Here is a 21,832-nt window from a genome sequence, read left to right as displayed (position 1 = left end):
AGCCATGGCAGCAGCGGTTGGTGACTGCACTGAAAAGTGTTGGGAGAAGAAAAGCAGATTGTCTCATTAAATGAATAATAATCCCTCTCATCTACTTTTGGGTAGCTTGGAATGCCATGTGCCAATTCAGGGCTAGACATGGAATTTAGAACAAATTCTAAAAACCTTCAACATTTTAAATGGTAATTTAACTTTCAAGGAATGGCTAAGCTGACATTTATAATCTAATGTTACCAGTGAAAGAAAAGGGGGGAGAGAGAGGGTCTGGAGTAGCCTGATCTTATTGTAACAGCAAGGGGACATTTCACAGTATTTAGAGACCATTTTGGTGGTATGGATCTCCGTGGCATGTGATTCACAAAAGCCAAGGGTACTACCCAATCTACACTACACACACACACACGCACGCACGCACGCACGCACGCACGCACGCACGCACGCACGCACGCACGCACGCACGCACGCACGCACGCACGCACGCACGCACGCACGCATGCACACACGTATGCACACGCATCCACACTCACACACACGTGCATACACACACACACAAATCTACATATTATTTGTCTGAAAGCTCTCAAAGGGTTTTTCAGTGAAAGACTATCTCAGCAATCAGGGGCAAAGGAATACCACAAAATCACACCACACACACACTTCACACAAGAGACACAAAATGGTTGCCTTTGAGAGGGGAAGCAGAAGAGATTAAGATGGTGGACTTTATAGTGGGGGTGGGGTTGGAGCATGCATATAGGGGAAATATGGATGTGGTGGTGATGGGGAGGTTGGTGCTTACCATTGAAGACAGGGAGGAACTTTGGTTCCAGAATATGGGTAGCTTTTAGATGATCAACAGCATCAAGACTAGCTTCAAGCCTCGTCTTGTATACCAAAGTAAGAATTTTATGTCATAATGCCAGCATTCCTGAGAGACTGAGACAGAAGAACTGCTATGAATTTGAGGCCAGCATGGCAACATAGTGTGTTTCAACCTAGTGTGGGCTTCAGTATGAAATTCTGGTTCAAAAATAAAAAGGAAAGAAACATTAAAAAATTTGTGAGAGTGTGTGTACCGAAACCATAGACAAATCCATTTGTTCCTTTCCATGTTGCTGGGATTTACTGAATGGTAATAAATTCACTAAGTTTAGTTGTTTCATATAATGTACTACCTTGCTAGCCTGATGGAAGTAAATGCCAGCTCTTACATTCCAATCTCAGTATCACACATCACAGTTATTTATGCCTATATGCGTATATACTCAAGACACATTTTTTGACAGTGAAGAAAATTGCTCAGCAATTACTTGTGGCTTAGATAATTGGTAGGAAGTATTTGAAGATATGCAAGACATAAAATATAAAATCTGCTCAGAAGCTTTAAGGAAACAGGTTTATAGCAAACTACTTGGCATGCAGAAACTCTGATTTTTTTTAATCCCATTCATGTTTGGTGGTCCAGAGAATTCAGGGGGAGGAGCCCTACCACCATGTAATAGTGTTATCCTTGGAAAAGGAGGAAAGTCTTCAGACTGACAATGTACTCATCCTTACATAGATCCACTGTTATGTGGACACCATAATATGACTTTACAATGTAAATTCCAATTGACTGAAAGAATCTAGGCTATTATTTGCTACTTTATAAAATAATTTTAATTTCATTTGTTTGTATTTTATAAAGAATAGTCTATGGGTGTCAAGTATAAAATCAAGTATAGTCATTTTTATGAAAACATCATTAAGTTTTGTCCCTTCAAATTGTTTGAACCTATTGTTTGAATGAATGTTTTAAGTAAATTCCCATTAAGGAGTACTTTGTTGGAAAAAATGCTTGATAGTTAATAAACAAGTCTCTGCTGATGAATAGAGTAAGTACTGCTCTTCTCAGATACTGCTCAAGTGAAAGAAAGCATCTGAATTCAAACCTAACCAAACTGCTGTTGGTTCTTGGAATGCAGTCATACATAGCAATGGGAACTGATAAGAGTGATTAATAAGAGTAATTAAATAAGCCAATGAAAAAAGTTTCCAAAAATACTGCATCACCTTAAATTTCAAAGTCCAGATAGTTTTATACCATCACAGGCAATAATTATCAAGTTCCATCAACAGAGCACATGATCAACAAGATATTAACTGTACACTGCCCAAAGAAAAAGATAAAGTAAGTCAGTTCTTGAGCCTTCATTGGGGAGTCTTGAGCCATAGACAAATTCACTGCATTGCATCATTAGCCCAGGAATTCAAATGTCAAAGCTTCCTGGGTGTCCCCCTCTAGCAGAGAAGTACTTTGTCCATGTGACTAGGAGAGTGGTGCTTAAATTCCTTACCTGGGAACAGGTATTAATTTTGGAGCTGCAGTATGACCTCTGATTCCTTGTGAATTGTGGGACAAGAAAAACAAGAAAAGCCAAGTGAGAAATAATAGCCCATCAGCAAGAAATCCTTAGTGTGTGTGTGTGTGTGTGTGTGTGTGTGTGTGTGTGTGTGTGTGTGTACTATTGCTGTGTGTAAAGGAGGCTATAGAGGTCAGAGAAGGGCACTGGACCCCATGCAGCTAGAGTTAGCCATGATTATGTTAACCTGATGAACTTGCTAGGAACTTAGGGCCTCTGAGAGAGCACCATGTGCCCCTCACCACTGATCCATCTCCTTAATCCTTGTGTTCTTATATTGCTGTGTTTGTAGTATTTGATCCCAGGAGTAGAACTACTAAATTGTAAGGCAAATGAGTTTTTAGAAAAATGTATAGATACTGCCAGACTGCTTTTTAAAAAACATTAGTTTTCATATATACCCAACAGCAATATGAGATGGTTCTCTTTTCCTCCAATCCATTGCAGCAGCGGAGCCAGCTACTCACCATAAAGTGTTATCTATATTGGCCGTAATTCCTGTCTTCCTGACTACTGGGAAATTTGAGTACATATTTTACATATATATAAAATGTAAATTTCTAATTTGTTTCTGCCCATAGCTACTGTTCTCCTATTAATTCTAATTTTTATATACTTGGACATCTGGATTTTTTTAGAACTAAATGCCTTCTTGCTGCTGAAGGTTCTCTGCCCTGGCAGGATCATTGCCCTTCAGCCCAAAAGAAACACACAGCACTATATTTATTAAAAAACTGTTGGCCATTGGCTAGGGCTTCTTACTGGCTAGCTCTGTCTTAATTGTTAACCTATTATTATTAATCTAAGTATTTCCACATGGTCTTATCTTACCAGAGAAGGGTCCAGACCTCTAACTCGTATGGCAGCTCACATGGCGACTTCTGTCTGCTTATACTTCCCAGAATTCTCCTAGTCTCATAGCCCCGCCTATCTTTCCTGCCTGACCACTGGCCAATCAGTGTTTCATTCATCAACCAATAAGAGAAACATATATAGGAGGACATCCCTATCACCTTTTCTTCTCTCTTAAAAAGTATGTCTTTTACCCTAGTTGATATTGCAGCCTCCTGATTATTAAAAATGCCTACTTCTTAAATTGATTGCAAAATTGTATATATTTTCCTTGATGATTTGTGGTTATTAGTATTTTATGTTATTGCATAGTACATTGGACAGTCAGACTTTCAGAAATATCAATATAATATACTGAATATTTTCATTTTCTTCCAACCCATCATAGTAGTATTCAGTAGGATATCTCTTGTTCATTTCTCTACCTTCCCTGTCTTTATCTCTGAGACTATTTTTACTATGTCCAATGACATTATCTGTTTAACTTGTCTGTTTGATCAGTGAATTGTGGCTGGCCTAGGATTTTTCATGTTTTTGTTTGCATCCTTAGAACCTAACAATTCTTGTTACTAATGATCACTTAATAAGTATTTGTTAAATTCATTTAATCTAGAGAATACTTTTCTAGGTGTCTTAATTAGTATGTGATAAGTAATACCTGGGCTTATTCCGTAATTCTGAAAATAATATCTTCCATGTATTGGTGTTTAACCTGACTGTTTGAAAGGGCTGTATGTATTATCTCACTATATGTGGAGCAGGTACTGACTCACTCTGTTATCCTTCTTTATACCCGGGAAGCTGAAGCCATAAGATCCCTGGTTGTCCACTGAGAAGGTGCCAGAACTGGCATTCAGTTGTATTCTGTGTGGCTTGGAGACTTCCCTTTTCTTTCCTATCTCACATTTTTTTCCTTATTCAAAGTCAGATTCCAAAGAGAGCTTTTTAGTTTCTATGCAATGAGATTTTTAGCTGTGAGGCATTCCTTTTCCCCAATTTATTAAGTAACCCAAAGCTTGTTAAATTTATAGGAAATGAAACCACATACATTCCTTTTATTATAAAAAATCCTTACAGTTGTATAATGTAGATTGAGCAAAGGATGGAATACTGTTCATAATCCCTCAAATACTTAAACTTTGTCTTACAACAAAAACATTGAAGCGTGTCTTTCCCACATCTATAACTACCATGTTGAAATGATCAACAAATGGCATAAATAATGACATGAAGACCCCTGGGAAATTACTTCTAGAGGGGATATTGGGAACAAATGCAACAATCCAAATTTTAACAAATATTAACTTTAAGAAATAAAACTGTGAGTTACAAGCTTACTGTTTTATTTAAGTTTGCTTGCTAGGAAGTTGTGCATGGAATATAAGATGAGTCACTGTTTTATTTCTCATTGGTTCAGTTGACCAATCAGTAAACTGATTGTGTTATTTGCACCTATGACATTTCATAGCTCAAGTCATCATTTTAGGAGAAACAAATTTGAATATATAAAATTCAGATGCAGTTTTGAATATGTAGTATGATCTTTTCTATATTCTCTCAGCTTATGTGATACCTGAAATTATAATCATAATACTTTGACCTATGTAAAAATTTATCTCAGTACACTTCTAGATAAGTTAATATTGGACATAACATGTAGAATATTTAAGAGAAAAAAATCAATAATAATGTCTTAAGAATTAGAATTTAAATTTATTTATGCATTGTCTTCTCACTGGAAAGTGAGTTACAAAACACTTTAATTTTTGATGTTATTCCTTGAAATTCTTCCTAATTAAAAACTTTTCACAAATAGCTCTTGAATTTCATACTACCTTTTTATTCTGTTTGCATGAATCAGCTATTTATAGCTTGATTCAAATATCCATAATGCATTTCCTATTCATGATAGCCCAAAACAATATCATCCTTTAAACATTTGTTCAGTTAGCATTGCTTGATATTCATTCATTGATTTATTCCTCTATAAATCAATTTTTAAACATTTCCAATTTATTGAATTTTTCTATGATAATTTATTCTCTCTCTGTGTGTGCATATTTCACTGATCATATTTTTCTTTTGCTTTAATATTTTAAAATATTTATTTACTTTCATAGTATGTGCATGTGATTTCCCTATATGTATGTGTGTATCACTTGATTGTAATGACCACAGAGGCCATAGAGATCACTGGATCCACTGGAACTTGAGTTATAGATGATTGTGAGTTCCATGAGGGTGCTGGGATTTGGACCCTGATACCACTTTGGCCAATGAGCCATCGCTCCAGCTCCTTGCTTAAATTTTTTGATGTGGTTTATAGTCAGTCAAAAGGATTGGATCATAGACTTTCTTGTATCATCACTTACATTGTCTGTGTAATTTCACATACTAAATATTGATTCATACCCCAAAGAAAGTGAACATACCTGTGTATTTTAGTGAAGTCCAAGTTCAGGTTTCATCAGTGCCTGAGGGGCCCTGTATGGAATGTAATGCAAATAATTTGCAGTCATTTTCATGGACAGCCACATATACTTCTTAAATGTGTGGTTAATGTGAGGAAACATTCTGTATATTAAAGAAGATTATTGTGTTTGTTCTTTAATTATCTTATATATATTTGAATAATCATTTAGAACAAATGCATAAAAGATCTTCATTATTAAAATATTTTTTTCAGCTACACTAAGGGCATCCCTGTTACATTTGTTAAATTAATTCTGCAAGTTTATGGTAAAGATACACAAGTTTGCTCTAATCACCTAGCAACAGCCTAGAGTCTGTGAAGAAAATTATATTTCTCATTTTTTCTGGTGAATAGATTTTAGACTTCTTCTTTAAATCTTGAATAGTACTATACACACTACAGTGGAAAGAAAATTGTGGAGTATACTTTTTGTAGTCTGTGCCTTGCTACTGACCAGCAGATGACACTACCTAAAGTCTCTGCAACTTTATCTGTACAAAAGGGAGTTATTAGATCATTTCTAAGGTATTTGGAGTTGTGATCCAGAGAAATGAAATCACCATCAGTGAGGCTATCCTTGGACTACCATTGCCTTATTTACCTAAATTCACAGCCTGTTCATTATTTTATTTTATTTAATTTATTAGTTCAAATTAGGAACAAGCTTGCTTCAGATGTCACTCCCTTCTCCCTCTCCCTCCCCCCCCCACATCCCACCTGCCCCTAGCCATCCCCCCTCATTTTTGAGTCACTTTTAGTTTAATGCATGCGGCAAGGGAAGGCATGTATGTCTACTGCATCAGCTGACAATAGGCAGAATTTAGGGTTGGAATTGAGAATGAGTATTCAATGTGTTAAAATGGCTTGCCATGTTGTGATAGCAAACTGTAAGAATTTTAGAACCCTCTGATCATGTATCTTAAGAATCAAAATTTAACCAGATCCATCAAAGATTTTTAGGCTTGGTTCCCTCCTTCAAACTGCTTTGTAGGATAAAATAGACACTAATAAGCTTTTGTGCTTGTATCTATCTTGGAGAGGTGATCTCATTTGGTGTGATATTAATATAGCTACTATTTCCTAACTTAACTTTTATACTATTGATATTATTATTATTATTATTATTATTATTATTATTATTATTATTATTATTTTATCAACTTTTCTCCCTTTTATGTGTTCTCTTAGAAGCAGCATGTGAATAAAACAACATGCAAATTGTATATTCTTTTTAAAATTTTTATTTATTATTGTGTCACATAATATATCCTGACTACAGCTTCCCTCTCTCCACTTCTTCCAACCTGCCCTCTCCCTCAGATCCACTCCCCCACACTCGCCTCCATCTCCCCCCAGAAAAGAGCAGGCCTTTTAGGGATGTTAACCAAACATGGACACAATAATATACAATAAGACTAGACAGAAATCCTCACATCAAGGCTAGGCAAAGCAACCTGGTGTCCTCGCTGGGGTCATGTTCATAAAATTTTGGGAGTTTCTACTGCACTAGGTTTCCACATCACTTCCCATATGGCCTCCAATTCCAGTTGTCTCTCCCCATATTCTCAGCCTCCATCCCCCCATTCACACCTGATGCTTCCTATTCCCATCCAGACCATCTGCAAAAATCTATTCTATTTCCCCTTCCCAGGGAGATCCATGTGTCCCCTTAGTGCCTTCTGTATTGTTTAACCTCTCTATGGATTGTAGCATGATTGTCCTTACTTAACAGCTATTATCCACTGTAAGTAAGTAAGTACACTGTAAGTAACACATACTTTCTAGGTCTGTGTTACCTCACTCAGGATGATTTTTTTCTAGTTCCATCCATTTGCCTGCAAATTTCATGATGTCATTTTTTAAACTGCTGAGTAGTGTGTAAATTGTGTAAATGTACCACATTTTCTTCATATGTTCTTCAGTTGAGGGACATCTAGGTTGTTTTCAGTATCTGGCTATTATGAATAAAGCCAATATGAACATAGTTGGGCAAATGTCCTTGTGGTAGGGTGGAACATCCTTTAGATATATGCCCAAGAATGGGATAGCTGGGTCTTGAGGTAGATAGATTGCCAATTTTCAAAGGAGCCAACATATTGATTTCCATAGTAGCTGTACAACTTATACAAATTCTATATTCTATATGCTAGATTTTTCAATGAAATAGTTATCTTTTATCAGCTCACTCACTTTATTATGACTACTGATAATAATTAGATTGTGTCCTGTTTTTGTTCATTCCTATGTGCTTTTTAATTAGCTTTAAAAACCAAAGATAAATATCTCTATTTTTCATTTAGTCAATTAAAAAAAAACTCTTAGCAAGAAAAAAAATGGGGGGTGGAGTTTTTCAAGACAGACTTTCTTTGTGTAGATTTTGGAGCCTACTCAACAGGCTGGCCTTGAACTCACAGAGATCTGCCTGCCTCTGCTTCTCAAGTGCTGCGATTAAAGGCATGCACCACCTCCTCCTGGCAAAATTTTATTGCAACCACTTATTTCCTTTTATATGTCAGTAGCATAAACTAATGTAGTTCTCTTTTAGTTAAACATTATTTTTTATTTATATTGCCTCTTGGCCTTTTGGCTAAGATCAAGTGTAATTTTTATTTGTGCAAATTTTACTCTTAGATTCTTTACCTAGGTAAATAAAAATGTGTTTCCGTATGAATACACCCCTTTTCCTTCTTGCTGTATTAGTCTGCCTTTCTGTTGCTGTTACACAACACTGATGAAAAACAGCTTGGGGAGGAAAGTATTATTTCCCGTTTCACTTCCAGCTGACAGCCCCTAATTGAGGAAAGCTGGGGTGGGGAGAGAATGGCAGACTGGAGTAGAAAGAGGTAGAGTTGGTAGTGGGGCTCAAATCAGAAACTGCAACTGAGGCCATGAAGGATTGCTGGTTACTGGCTTCCCTTAAGAAAACAGAAAGGCAGGGGTATGGGATCCAGTGAGCAGCTAGCTTCATGGGGCATCACTGCTTTGTACATGCAGAAAATTCAATAGAATGGCTTTAAAATGATATCCTTAATGAATGATGAATTATTAATACTAAGAGAAGGCGAGACAGCACATATGTATGAGAGGAAGACACAGAGAGAAAGATTTAATAAGCACTTTTCTTCTTACAGTTCTAAGAATTACATGGACAGTACATTCATATTCAACGGACGATACTTAACAGATCTAGAGATTTAAACACATTGTTTTCAAGGTCAAATCAAATTGGAGGCAATCATTCTTCATTCCATTTATAAGGCCTAGGTAACTTGTCTTGGTGAAGCTAGTACTAAAAATGTCTTCTTTTAGACAGGTAGTTAAAGTACCATCAGAACTCATTTTTGACTGTCAAAACCAGAATTATTTGCAAGCTATAGATGCATACAACCTTGTGGGCTGACACCTCACTTACCTGTTAAATCAGCTAAAGGATTATCTTGTCTTTTATGTGAGTTCAGGAGCAAAAAGCTATTTAAAATTCCTTCTCTAGAGAAATTCTATTAGCAGTATTCTATTTCCTTGGCAGCCCTAAAAGGAAGTAGCCCAGTAATTTACCATCATATTTTTAAGTCACTTTGGGTTACTATTTTAAAAGTTGGATGCACTCTAAGAGATTAAGAGATAGGGTTCATCCCCAAACAGCACTATGTTTACCAGAGTTGTCTACTTACAATATTTTCCCCAAACCTGACAGTTATCCATGTAAGCCACTATGTATTAGCATAGAAGAATTGAAATATGCAAGAGACTGATAGGTGACGCCACAAATAGATCGTGTCTTTACCTGTTACTCTCTGAATATTTGAATATGTACAAATGGATAGGTTATCCCTTTGCATATGAGTTTGAATGTATCTCAGAAGGGAAAGGAAGAAAGAAAAGGAGTCAATGTACCATTAAAAATAATCACAGGCACAGAACAACTTTGAGAAGAAAAAAAAAAAAACAATATTGAGGCATATCCGGTAATTGGAAGATTGATACTGATAGTGAGGCTCAGCACATTCGGAATTATAAAATGAAGGAAAATAAAGAACAAGAGAAGACTGGCAATAATCACTACCACTTACTGGGTTCTAAATGAACATCAAAATCATATCCAGTGCTTGACATAAGAACCGCTTCAAGTCTAAGATGATGCATTCGTATAGTGTTCAGTGCATGCTACACTTACCCATTGAATAACACATTTAGGTTCTCTCTCTCTCTCTCTCTCTCTCTCTCTCTCTCTCTCTCTCTCTCTCTCTCTCTTCTCTCTCTCTGTCTCTCTCTCTCTCTCTCTCTCTCTCTCTCTCTCTCTCTCTCTCTCTCTCTCTCTCTCTCTCTCTCTGTATCTCCTTTTGCCAAGTTGTTCAAAATCATATGCACTTGATAGTGTCAAATACATAAGCCAAACCGAGATAAGCTAACTCGAGAAATTAAAGTGGATAGAAATTTCCACTTACACTCTTTACAGCTCATCTCTAATCTTCATCTGAACCTAGTTAAGGTGGGTGTTATTCATCCTGTTGTAAAGGTAGCAGATAATTTTAATTTACAAGCTTATTTGTAAATCACAGAATTAAGGTTGAAATGTCTTTGGCCTATTCTACAATCAGTGTGCTTTCCATAGGATTAGTCTGCCCTCGTGGCATTATTTTTCATCAGTTCTAAATTCATTTGCCATTTATTTAACAAATATTCATTGAGCATATTGTGCTCTAGGAATATTCTATAAGAGAGGTATATTTCCATAGGTCACATTCTAACAGGGATAGATAGACCATAAGTAATTCCAAGAACACAGGTCCAATGTTAGTGTGCATAAAAAAGAAAAACTAAGCATCATAATTGGCTAGGAAATGGTGGGATAAAGCAATTGCTTAAGTTTCTTACATAAGATGGTCACCACAAGGAAATCTGCTGCCTTCACTGGTACTTTGATGGTACTGTAATTTTCTGTCACAAGTATATTGGTTCTTATAGCACCTAAAATTCAATCTGACTTTTATATCATTATAGCTTTTAGAAGAATATGTTTGGCTTACTATTTCATTGTTGATATAATTTTGTGTTGATTTACTTTATAATTTTTTTTACACAACTAATAGTCTATGTGTTTAGGTCTCAAAGTCCAGAAGACTTTATGATAAGTTCTGAAATGAGCCCATTCTCTTCCCAATCATGACAGATTGTTTGTGTCCTAGATGACCAAGTCTCTGTTCCTTCCCTAAGAATTTTCCTAACAACAGCAAAGAAAAAAATAAGTTACGATGGGTAGATGGAAGAGGAACTGTAATCTAGGCCATTCCTACATCAGTAGTAAAACTATTTTATTCAGAGGATCCTTCACTGCTTTGCCCCAGTGAGATAACCAGTGAGAATGCTCTGAGCATATATACACACCACTCATCCTTGGGAAGTACACACCAAGATCTATAGAGAATGTCTGAAACCCAATGTACTATGTAGTATGTTTATGCTTATACAAAACAATCCTTTGATTGTTAAATGACTATTTGAAACAAAAGCAAATTTCAGTTGTCATTTATTCAAAATGCTCAGTTTAATAAAGTAAACAAATGTTTGCATATATTAGGAGATGATAACTTTATAGCAGTTAACTATAAGTTCTTCTCCTCGTCACTTATACTTGATGTGGATGTTGGTTATTAGACAGTAGCTCATGCAGTAGTGATGTCAAGAACTAATGGACTGACTTTAATTGAAGCACACTTCTATTGCAAAGTGTATGAGGGTAAGATGTGTTAAATTTGTTTTTGCTTTTCTCTAAAAGGCTGAAAACCTCCTTCCCTATAGTAATTAAAAACAAACAGCAACCATTAACTTACTGTGGGGTTCTAATGGCCATAATATTGCTTCCTTGCATGGATGACTTACTGATCCAAAGCAAAGCAATTCAACATAGAAATTATCTTGAAAATTAAAAACCATCCAAGATAATGAATAGTTTCAATTTCTAGAGCACCAATTTATGTGTGCTTGCCTTTTTAATGCAGTCTTCTGTGCATACACAGCTTGCTGCCTAACAGACTGGCCTCAGAGAGAGTCACTATCAAAGAGCAGTATGCCCAACTCAGTTTCCTAATGCTATGGCTTTTGGGGGTATTTTCATTCACTTGTTTACTCATTCATTCAGAAAACCTTTATCGAGAAGCTTGTTTAAGTTAGTGTTCTCCAGGGTGCTGTAGGAAATGAAGGAAATATAAACTTATCTGCTCCCAAAAGGATTATTTTTGTGAGGATTTAATCAAATTTTAATTGTCTTATATTTAGTTAGTTGTTTCATAATTTATTTACTGAGACTGTGTTACTTATTATTTGGGAAAATTACATTTTGGGAGTGGGAGCCTTAAAAATTGTGGGTTAAGTATCCCTTATAACAAACATTTGTCCATATTTCTAACATTTCTTGGCAATAAGTTTTTACTAGTAGAAGGCCACTAGGCACACACAGAAAACATTGCCAAAGCAGATCCAAAGAAGAAATGGAAACAGGAAGTTTGAATCCTTTCCCTCAACCACCAACAATGTGAGATAGTGTGTCCCTATTCTCTTCCTTTCCTGTGTTAAGAATATGAATATCTGCTGTATGTCATCTGTCATTGACACTTCCTCTTCAGAATTGTGCAACATTTCTTGTTAAGAAAAAAAAATGTAGTTTTGATAAAAAGATTTCAAGTAATACTGAGTTTATAGGTGCCAAAAATCATCAAGATTCCATTCTTTCCTACTAATGCTGAGTTTCCAAATCTTTATTTTTTTCTATGTATGCATGCTTTGTCTTCATGCATGCCTGTACACCAGCATTTGTGCCTGGTGCACATGGAGGCCAGAAGGAAGTGTCAGATCCTCTGGAACTGAAGTTAGAGTTTTGTGCCACCATGTGGGTGTTGGGAACTGAAGCTCTGTCCTCTGGCAGAGCAGCTAGCAGCTTAGCCTGTGAGCCAACCCTCCAGCCCCCAGTTTGGATTCTTTATTTCCATGAGTAAAATGAAACAGTTAAGCACTAGTTTAAATGCAAGAAGACGAATAGATCTTCATTTCATTGAGGTATGTTAAAATTTTGAAGTATTTATTATAGATTTTGTGGATTAAATTAAGTAGCAAAACACTATATTCAGTGTTGGTGCTGCTTCTTTTAGCAGGTTCCTTATACAAAGGAAGAATTTTGTGCTTATCCATAGAATATGTGACTACAGTTATTTTATTGCTTTTCTTCACTTTGAGTACATATAGAAATTATCTATTGTGGAACCTATTTAGTAACTCATTATTAAAGTGAAAAATATCTTAATCAGTGGAAACTGCAGCTGATTTCTCACTGATCTAGTCTATTTAAAAACTTACCTTTGCCCTTTTTCTTTTCCCAAAGCTGTATTTGTTATGCAAGGTTCCCAGCAGCAGTGTAGAACCTGAACCATTGCTTACTTTAGGGGATCCTGTGCTGTAATTCCTGGGTTTGCCACTTCCATCTTTCTAATAGATGTTCTGTTTTTCCTGATTCTGTACCTAAGTTACAAAGTCCCCTTCCTACTCCTATCTGATTGGTCTCACTGTTTGTTTTCAGAACCATTGGACACAAAAACCGTTTGGTCAAAGTCCCCCGTGGTCACATGTGGGTTGAAGGCGATCACCATGGACACAGTTTCGATAGTAATGCTTTTGGGCCGGTGAGTCAACTTGTGCCTTGTTTCTGTAAAAGTTGCATGTCAAAGGTCAAAGGCAAGTGGAACCCAATAATTTGCAATTTGCTCTGTTCTTTCAACCAAGACTGATCAGAGACTTTGCAATAGAACACTTTATGTTGGGAAAATTCCACAGGCTATCAACGTGTGTGTGTGTGTGTGTGTGTGTGTGTGTGTGTGTGTGTGTGTGTGTGTGTGTATTTCAAGACTGTGCAATTGGAAGATCTTCACACCCTCACAGATATGCCTTCTGACTATGTTTTCAGTTAATGTTTAACCAATGGAATATGTAAGAAGATAAACAGGCAACAATTTTCTAAATCTCTATTCAATACAACAGTAGTATAAATTATAGTAGTTAATGTGGGCGACGTAGGTTTCCTTGCTTCTCTCTTCTGGTTCCATCTCAGTCTGACAATGAAATTGGTGTCAAACAGATTATCAGGAGAATGATACATACAAATTTAATATGTTTCAGTTGTCACAAAAGCCCTCATAAAGAAGCTAAGACCTCTAAAAATGGTGAAACTCACCTACTTTTGTATCAGGTTGAACAAAGGCAGGTAATTTTAGACAAGTGACTAAATTATGTGGAGAGGCTAAAGGAAGATAAAAATTATCTGAAGAAGTCAAGCTTCTTCAGCTATGACTCTCCATTGATGAATATGTCTTGTCATCAACTAGAGGGAGGACAGCTTTTGCCAGGGAGTTTTAATCTCCTGTTTTCAAGAAGAAAGGAGATTAGTGTGCCCACCTCCTGTCTGTTGTTTTTAAAGTACCCTTAGCTTAAAGTAATCCTTGTGTCAGAGTGGCATGCTTGGGGGTGGCACATTCTGGTACTGTTCATAAGTGACATTTTGTTAGCATTTAGCTTATAGCAGAAACACAGACACACTCTACTCCAGGCTTATCCATAGAATGTGACTACACTGGTATTTTATGGGTTTTTCTTCACTTTGAGTGCATATAGACAGTCTCTATGAGTCTTCATGGTAACTCATTATGAAAGTGAAGAATTTATTAGTCAGTGCAAACTGCAGCTGATTTCTCGTTTGTCTGGTCTAAATAAAAACTCACCTTTGCCCGCTTTGTTTTCTTAAAGTTATGTTTGTTATTCATGTACAGGAGGAAGCAATTATTTAGCATCTTTACACATGCTTGTGTAAAAAGTACTGCCTCATATTTTCTCAAAAATTAAAAGGTTGTGGTCTCTAATAAAAGAGTTTCTTACATATATTGAGGAGCTAGTGTTATTGCCATGAAATATGCTGCCACTTGGACTTAACTTTGGTTAAAAATACAAGAGCTGAATTTGAATAAATATGTGGAATTGTGGGAGAAAGTTTAACACACCATTTTTTTTCTCTAGTCATACTGAGGATTTAAAAAAAATCCTAAGACCTATCCTTGCCTTTGAAAATTAATTATATAAAAATATTACTTAATCTAAGTTCTACCAAAGATGAAAGAGAAATGAAAAATGTTGAAAATGTTTTTTGCTGCTTTCAATGCAGGGCAGTTGTCTGTAGTGAAGAAATCAAGTAGCAACTTGAAAGAAAATCACTTGAATATAGCTCTGTTTCTTTGACCAAGTTCACAATGAATGTTATTTAACTTTACCCAGTTTGAATTCATTATTGCAGTGATTGTGAAGGAAGTACTAATTGTGTTACTTTCTATCAGTTGTTAAGTTACTGATAGTGGATGAAATGCTATAAATGTAATTATTATGACTATCAATCAGTTGGTTGCTCTTTGCTTTCCTGCTGGAGAAAGAAAAGGGGTGGGGGGGGTTGGAAGAATTGCTTGTGGGCAAAGGACTGTCATGGATGCACAGGGACCTGAATTTGGTCTCCAGAACTCATATAAAAGGCAAGGCATAGTAGGAAGGTTCCTGTAGTCATAGCACTGCATAGGAGGACACAGGAGCAGGAGATGCACCAATCATCCAGTCTATGCTAACTGCTGAGCTCCAAATTCAGTAAGAGATTCTGGCACAAAAAATTTAAGGTGTACAGTGCTTGAGGAAGACTCTGGGTGTCAATCACTGCCCATGTTCCAAGCCCACATACACATGCACAAGTCAAGACATGCATACATATTAACAGATATGTGCACATGACTATGCATGCATACACAAAATTTTAAAAACCAAAAAGGCAATAATAAAGCTGTGAGTTGGGTGCTGGGAATTTCACTGTGTCCTGTGGATTGTATACCTCTTGTGTCTCCTTTTCCTGTCCTACACTTAATAAGTGTGCTTTGAATCACTGAACTGTGACTCTAAAGACACCCACAAAAGAATAACAGATGTCGATGTATCCTTTTTTTTTTAATGAAAGAGAATAAGAATTACATGTGAAGGATAATTTCACTGTGTTTATTACAATAAGAAACAACATCACATAAAACTTTGGCAGACATCTATTATCTCTCAATGCCATTTGGTTTACACCAATATTTTAGGTGAAATCTATTTGTTAATTACAATAGAACTAATAATTTAAATAAAAACAAAATTATTTTGAACTCTGGTAACACCCCCCCTTTTATGGATAGAAAATACTTATGCAACCTTACTTTTGGTTTATGAGTTAAACATAATGTTAATTTCCATTTGGGAAACTAATATTCTTTCTATTATCCAAAATTAAGTTCAATACTGTAGGGTCTTAGCCCAACCATGAAAGGCTGAGCTGGGTCCGAGGAAGGGTAAGTGTGCTACTAGCCCATTCCCATCTTCCCAGGATCCAGGAGACAATCAGACACAGCAGGGAGTCAAGTCAAGCTAGAACTCGTTTATTGCCACATAGCAAGCATCTTTTAAAGCAAAAAACCGCAGGGTTATAAGGAAGTGGGAAAACAGCCAGCCAATGGTTTTAAAGGCCAACCTATCATGCACCTAGGCGCCCTATGCTTAACCCACTGTACAAGCAGTGATCTCATCCGGTTCAGCTGTAATCTCCCAAAGAAGACTCAAGAACACAAATGTCTCATCCTGATATTTTTGGGCTTTGCTGTTTTATTATTTCCTGTGTACTTTTTTTATACTGTCATTTGCTGTTTTGATTTGTTTTGCTGAAATTATGTAGGCTAAAAATAGAATTGACTGGTATTATGAATGAAAGGTTAATAAAGGCTTATTAGTGTGAATATTTTAACAATAAGCTGCAGCAATAAAGAATTTGCAACAGGAAGAGAAATTGGACATAACTACTAGTCCAACATCCACATTCAGTTTCTTGAGGAAGATGTCATTGAAAGAAATTAGGGCAGTCTTGTACAAACACAGGTCACAAAAAAAAAAAAAAAAGAGAGTAGGTAGTTTTAGTTATGAACTCTCTGCTCCACTGCACAAATTTATATTTTCACATGATTATGAAGAAAAGAGCCCTTCTCTAAAGTAATTGTAAATAAGTGAATGATAAAATGGTCATATTCACACAAAATAAAAATTTTAATATCCAATCAGAGCAAATTAACATAGAACTATAATTAAATGACATGATTTAGCCATAGGGTAAATTTTAAGTTCAGGACAGTATGCTTATAAACAATTTTAATTATACAATCAGTATTTATATTATTGAATGAATATATTAAAACAAGGAAGTAACTATAAAGCATTATATTGTCTCCAGTGTTAGTGTTAGATCAATGCTTGATTCTTTTTATACCATTGTAATTACCCACATTTTTAAAGTTGTTGCAAGTATTTTACAGACTTTATAGTTATAAACATGTATTTTGTTTCAAAGCTAGTTTAAAGATGATTGAAAGTAAGTGACATGTAAGGCCAAATCTATCTCTTTGTTCTGTAAAAATGCTCTCCAATTCTGTGAGCAGAGGGAAAAATATCAGATGTGCTTGGGTGTGAAAACTGTTGATTACGCTTAACAATATCACTATGAAATATCTTTATGCTAAACATGTTGGATATTTGCTGAATACTAGAAAATATCTTCTTACATATGGACCTGAATTTATTGCTTCAGTTTGGATTCCTAGTGTGAGAAATAACTTTTATAAGGTTCATTTGAAATTATAATAATTGGAACAATTCAGAGTCTATGACTACTTGATTTTATTGAATTATGTAAAAGAAGATATCCAATGTAGGTTTATAATTATTTAGAATATTTTCTAGGCATTTCTCATAGTAACTCTTCTACTCTAGCAATGAAATTAGGATCCTCCCCATGGCCCCACATACTGTTAGACGGCATTAGTACATTTTCTGAAATAGCCACGTCGTTCTTTGTCAGCACCCAGAAGTAACTTTTCACTGCAAGTGTTGATTTGTGCTCTCCTAATAGTAGGGCACATCAAAGGTAATGGCCTGTCACAATGTGGATGTGTGCTTCACAGCCATGGACTTTCAAGGAGTAATTTTTAGCTACTTCAAGGTAGCAAAGTCTTCCATCAATTAAAATCCAGGCCGGCCTCCTCTCTTCCATTTATTATAAATGTGCATTTCAGTGCTCATGTTTGAACTGTTCTCATAAGTATTCATTCCTTTTGGTGAAAACAGAACTCTGACTCTTTTGATGGCCTCCATTTAGCTTATGCATTTTCTATCTTTGAAGTTTTTCTAACATTTTTATCTTGCTGTAAGTCACGAGCCTCTGAGATATTTTCATTTTGTGCTGCATGGTGATTTTTCATAAGGAAATATGTCATAACAGAAAATCCAACATATACAGAGAAATAAAAGCTGAGAAGTTTAGTATCTAAAATAAATAATTTGTTTGGACTACTTGATCAAAAGATGTTAGAAGGAAACTTTGGTTTAAAATATTTCAAAGCAAAGGAATTCTTTCTAATATATATAAATGCAGTTTAATTTTTAGGTGTGTGATCACAGTGTCATCTTGTGAACAATTTCTGTGCAGAGACCATGAAGCAGAATGGAACAATTTGGATGCAGAAATTATTATGATATAGTGTCTCTACCTGAGAAGAGAAACTACAAGTTATGTGAAATATGAATTCTCTTTTGCTCCAAGTCATTTGGAAAAGAACCAATCCAAACTCTTATTTCATTGCTACATAATTAAACAAAGCACTGGTTCCCCTAGAACATTTTTAAAGGAACTGTGCCTAATAGGTGATGATAATTTTCACAGTAAGTGAACACTAGAAATATTCTTGATTAAAAAAAAATGCCTGTTAGTACAAGGGAGATGATATATAAGAAAGTAAGGCAAATCACAATTCAAATTCCATATGATACCCTTTTTAAGTCATTGAAATTCAAAGAAGTTTTTCACTTTCAAAATTAAAAGAAAAATCAAGTTCATATTTCCATATTATACAAAGCCTGTCATTTATGCCTTGTAACACATTGTTTAGCGTCTTCTATTTTTAAATATTCTTTTTAACCTGTGGATTCTCTCAGTAGAATAGGTCAAGAGAAACAAATTTTATAGTAGGGAGATCTAGGTAACGTGTGGGAAGTGGACATCCTTGCAAGTTAGCAGGTTATACCCGCTTTAAATTGTCCCCATGTTATGTAATTTGGGTTTTTAATGACTATGTAGACTATGTGATCAAGGTAATCAGAATGACGTCCCAGCAGTTGGAGTAAGGATGGAAGGCAGTTTTGTAATTATGGAGACAATATATCAAAGAAGGAATTGGGATGAAGTTTGGAAAAATGTTTAAAACTTTCAGACATTTTTAAGAGCAGAGATTCAAATCATGGCTAACAGGGAACATGCTGAGTTTGTCTTTTGTCACTGTCATCAAGTGTGAGTAGAACTATGATATCAGAAGGGTCAGGAAGAAAGGGCAACAGATGCTACCATTGCCAAGATACATCCCTGACTTTCAGGAAAGAGGGGATCAAAGGGCAGGCATGATCCGACAGTAACCAAAGTTGGGGGCAAGGCATGCATCTCAGAAAAGCAATGCATTTATTTACAACAACCCCATAACAACCTGTGAAATCTCCTACAAGACTTGGATTGAATAGAATTTTCTGAAATCAGTATGAGTGTTAACTATTGGTAAAATCTTGCATTGCATAAGGCTTTGAAGGTGTTCTATGTCTTGTGAATGAAGTGATTTATACCTGGAGTGGTCAATAGCTCCCAATTGTGCTGAAAATATTTTGCTTATACAATACAGAATAATATTGTGGACTTTCTTAGAAGAATGAATTGACATTTTATTTTTCATTGAAGTGTCACATTTTCCTATGTAACTTCTCTGAAGCTGTGAGAGTAGCTTTTATTTGCAATCAGCCACTTTTAAATAAAGAAAAAGACCATTAGAATATGTTGGCAGGGCCCACGTAAAGTGCTTTATTCACACATCCAAAGAATAGCTCTTAGGCTTTAGTGGGCTGTATTTTGTTCTTGTTTTGTAATACATACTTGTTTGCTAAAAACATTTGTTTGCAATAAAAATATATTCTATGTTTGTAGAATAAATAGTGATATCTTTAAATCATAAGACCCCCCCCCACTTGTGGTTTCCATGTCATTCTTCCCATAGTTCCCTTTCAAGTATTGGAAGCTAGCAACCCTGTGTATTTTTCAGAGGTGATTTTTATTGGACTGATGTTCTCAAAGGCATGCATTTCACGAAAACATAAAAATCAATTAAAGGAAATGCCATTATAAGGGGAATAAATTAAAGGAAATGCCATTATAATGAGAATATGTGTATGAACAAAGATAGCTAAGTCTCAGAACATAGCCAGCCCACTTCTGGGGTAGTGTTCAAAATCAAGTAATCCCCATGTAGCAACAAGAAAAAGAACATCTCTCAGGATTTGTTTGTGTGTGGGTAAGATACTTTTTTGATATAATTATAGCATCATAAATGGCTTTTAATGAGAGCATAGACACAAAATATAGAACTAAAATAGAGTGTGTCTCTCTCCCAAGAACAAGAGCAATCTAGACTTCTTTTTCTAATGAATCAAATTTTATGATTTATCTTACTTATTCTGCTATTACAGAAATAATTTTCCACATGATTTCATTTTCAGATAGGAGAATGTCTGCAAAGTTGTTAGACTCCACCCCTGTGGCAGACAGTGTACTTCTTTCTGGACTGTTCTGTTACAGGATTAAGCATGTTTCTTTTTATAAGGACTGTATATTTACTGACAATAGGTCAAGAGTCAAGATTTGGTGGAAAAGAATATAAGGTTATTAGTTTAGTAATTTTATAAGAGCTTAGAATTTTGTGAAAATGTGGGGGTTGTGCCCTTGTCAGATTTCTAAGATATAACTGATGTCGATATAACTGAGGATATAACTGAGTCTACATAGAGAATGAAGAATGAAAAGGCCATAAGAGGAGGGGCTGCTACTGAATGTCCTGTGATTTAAGATTTGAGACTGAAGAACTTCCTTTAACTGGGGATTTAGTTATAAAACTTTTTCTGGTAAACCATGTCACTGCCTTTGTAAAGACCAAACTATGTAAATAATTTTCTTCTGATAGAGTTCTGGGAGATAGTTATACTATATGGAGAATGAATTGTAGTCATGTACTAAACATGGAATTAAGCCATTTATTAAGCAAACAAAAGCAAAAGAAGAAGTTGTAAGTAGCAGATAGATAGTAAAACATCATCAAATCTGAATCCCACAACATCCAGTAGATACTGACCAGGGAAACCTGCATGAGATTTTTGGGCAAAGCAGAGAAGAGCTATTCACTGAACAAATTAGTGTCTGGCTTCTCATTCCCACTGCACACATTTTTATACCTTAGGATGGAAAATTAGTAGAAACCCATATTGGAAATAGTTTACATTCTTCTATTCTCAAGGGTACAATGTTTTTAATACCCTTAGCTGTTTATTATTTTTCTTTTTCCTTGTCCTAAATGAGGGGTCCAGACTGCCACCAAGGGGGTCCAGAGAGGGAGTTTGAGAAGAAACTTGAGAAATAAATCTGCTTAAGTCAGGCCCATCTTTTTTTCTCAGAGTCACTTCTGAACAAACACAAACAACATATGACAATTATCTCATATAGTTTATATTGAAATACCTTTCTCTATTAGGTTGTCCTTTAGAAAAAAACATTCTGTGTTCATATCCTAATGGTTGTATGTGCAAATATAACATGAAAAAGAAATTATAAGGTCAGTCTGACTTTAAATAATTTAGGTGATTCTCTTCTATACAGTGGAGACTTGTGTGGCGTTGGTGGTATAGTGGTGAGCATAGCTGCCTTCCAATGGAGACTTGTGTAGAACCTACCATGAATCAAAGTAACCATACTTTTAGAAATTATCCATAGTGAGAACTAATGGAATTTGTGGCTTATTAAAGTTTGTCTAGTTGGGTGAATCAAACAAGTGAAATGCAGTGTATAATTATACTATTCAGAGTCAGCACCATGAGATGCCCATTCTTGATGGAGCATCCCAGCCCATGTGTTCTTCACCAAACACAC

The 21,832-nt window shown here is 35.7% G+C and overlaps 1 protein-coding gene across 7 annotated transcripts in view; it reads left to right on the top strand.

Annotated features, from left to right (window-relative positions):
- Immp2l (inner mitochondrial membrane peptidase subunit 2) overlaps positions 1-21,832 on the top strand; it is an 874,875-nt gene that overhangs the window by 648,330 nt on the left and 204,713 nt on the right. For all 7 annotated transcript variants that reach the window (XM_035445042.1, XM_035445043.1, XM_035445044.1 and 4 more), the window contains one exon: positions 13,298-13,400. In XM_035445042.1, the coding sequence (XP_035300933.1) occupies positions 13,298-13,400 (103 nt within the window). The remainder of the gene's footprint in view (positions 1-13,297; positions 13,401-21,832) is intronic.

The sequence above is a fragment of the Cricetulus griseus genome, chromosome 5 (genome assembly GCF_003668045.3).
Source record: "Cricetulus griseus strain 17A/GY chromosome 5, alternate assembly CriGri-PICRH-1.0, whole genome shotgun sequence".
Taxonomy (NCBI): Eukaryota; Metazoa; Chordata; class Mammalia; order Rodentia; family Cricetidae; genus Cricetulus; species Cricetulus griseus.
Note: the sequence above shows the minus strand (reverse complement) of the source record. Positions and strands in the feature narration are given on the sequence as shown.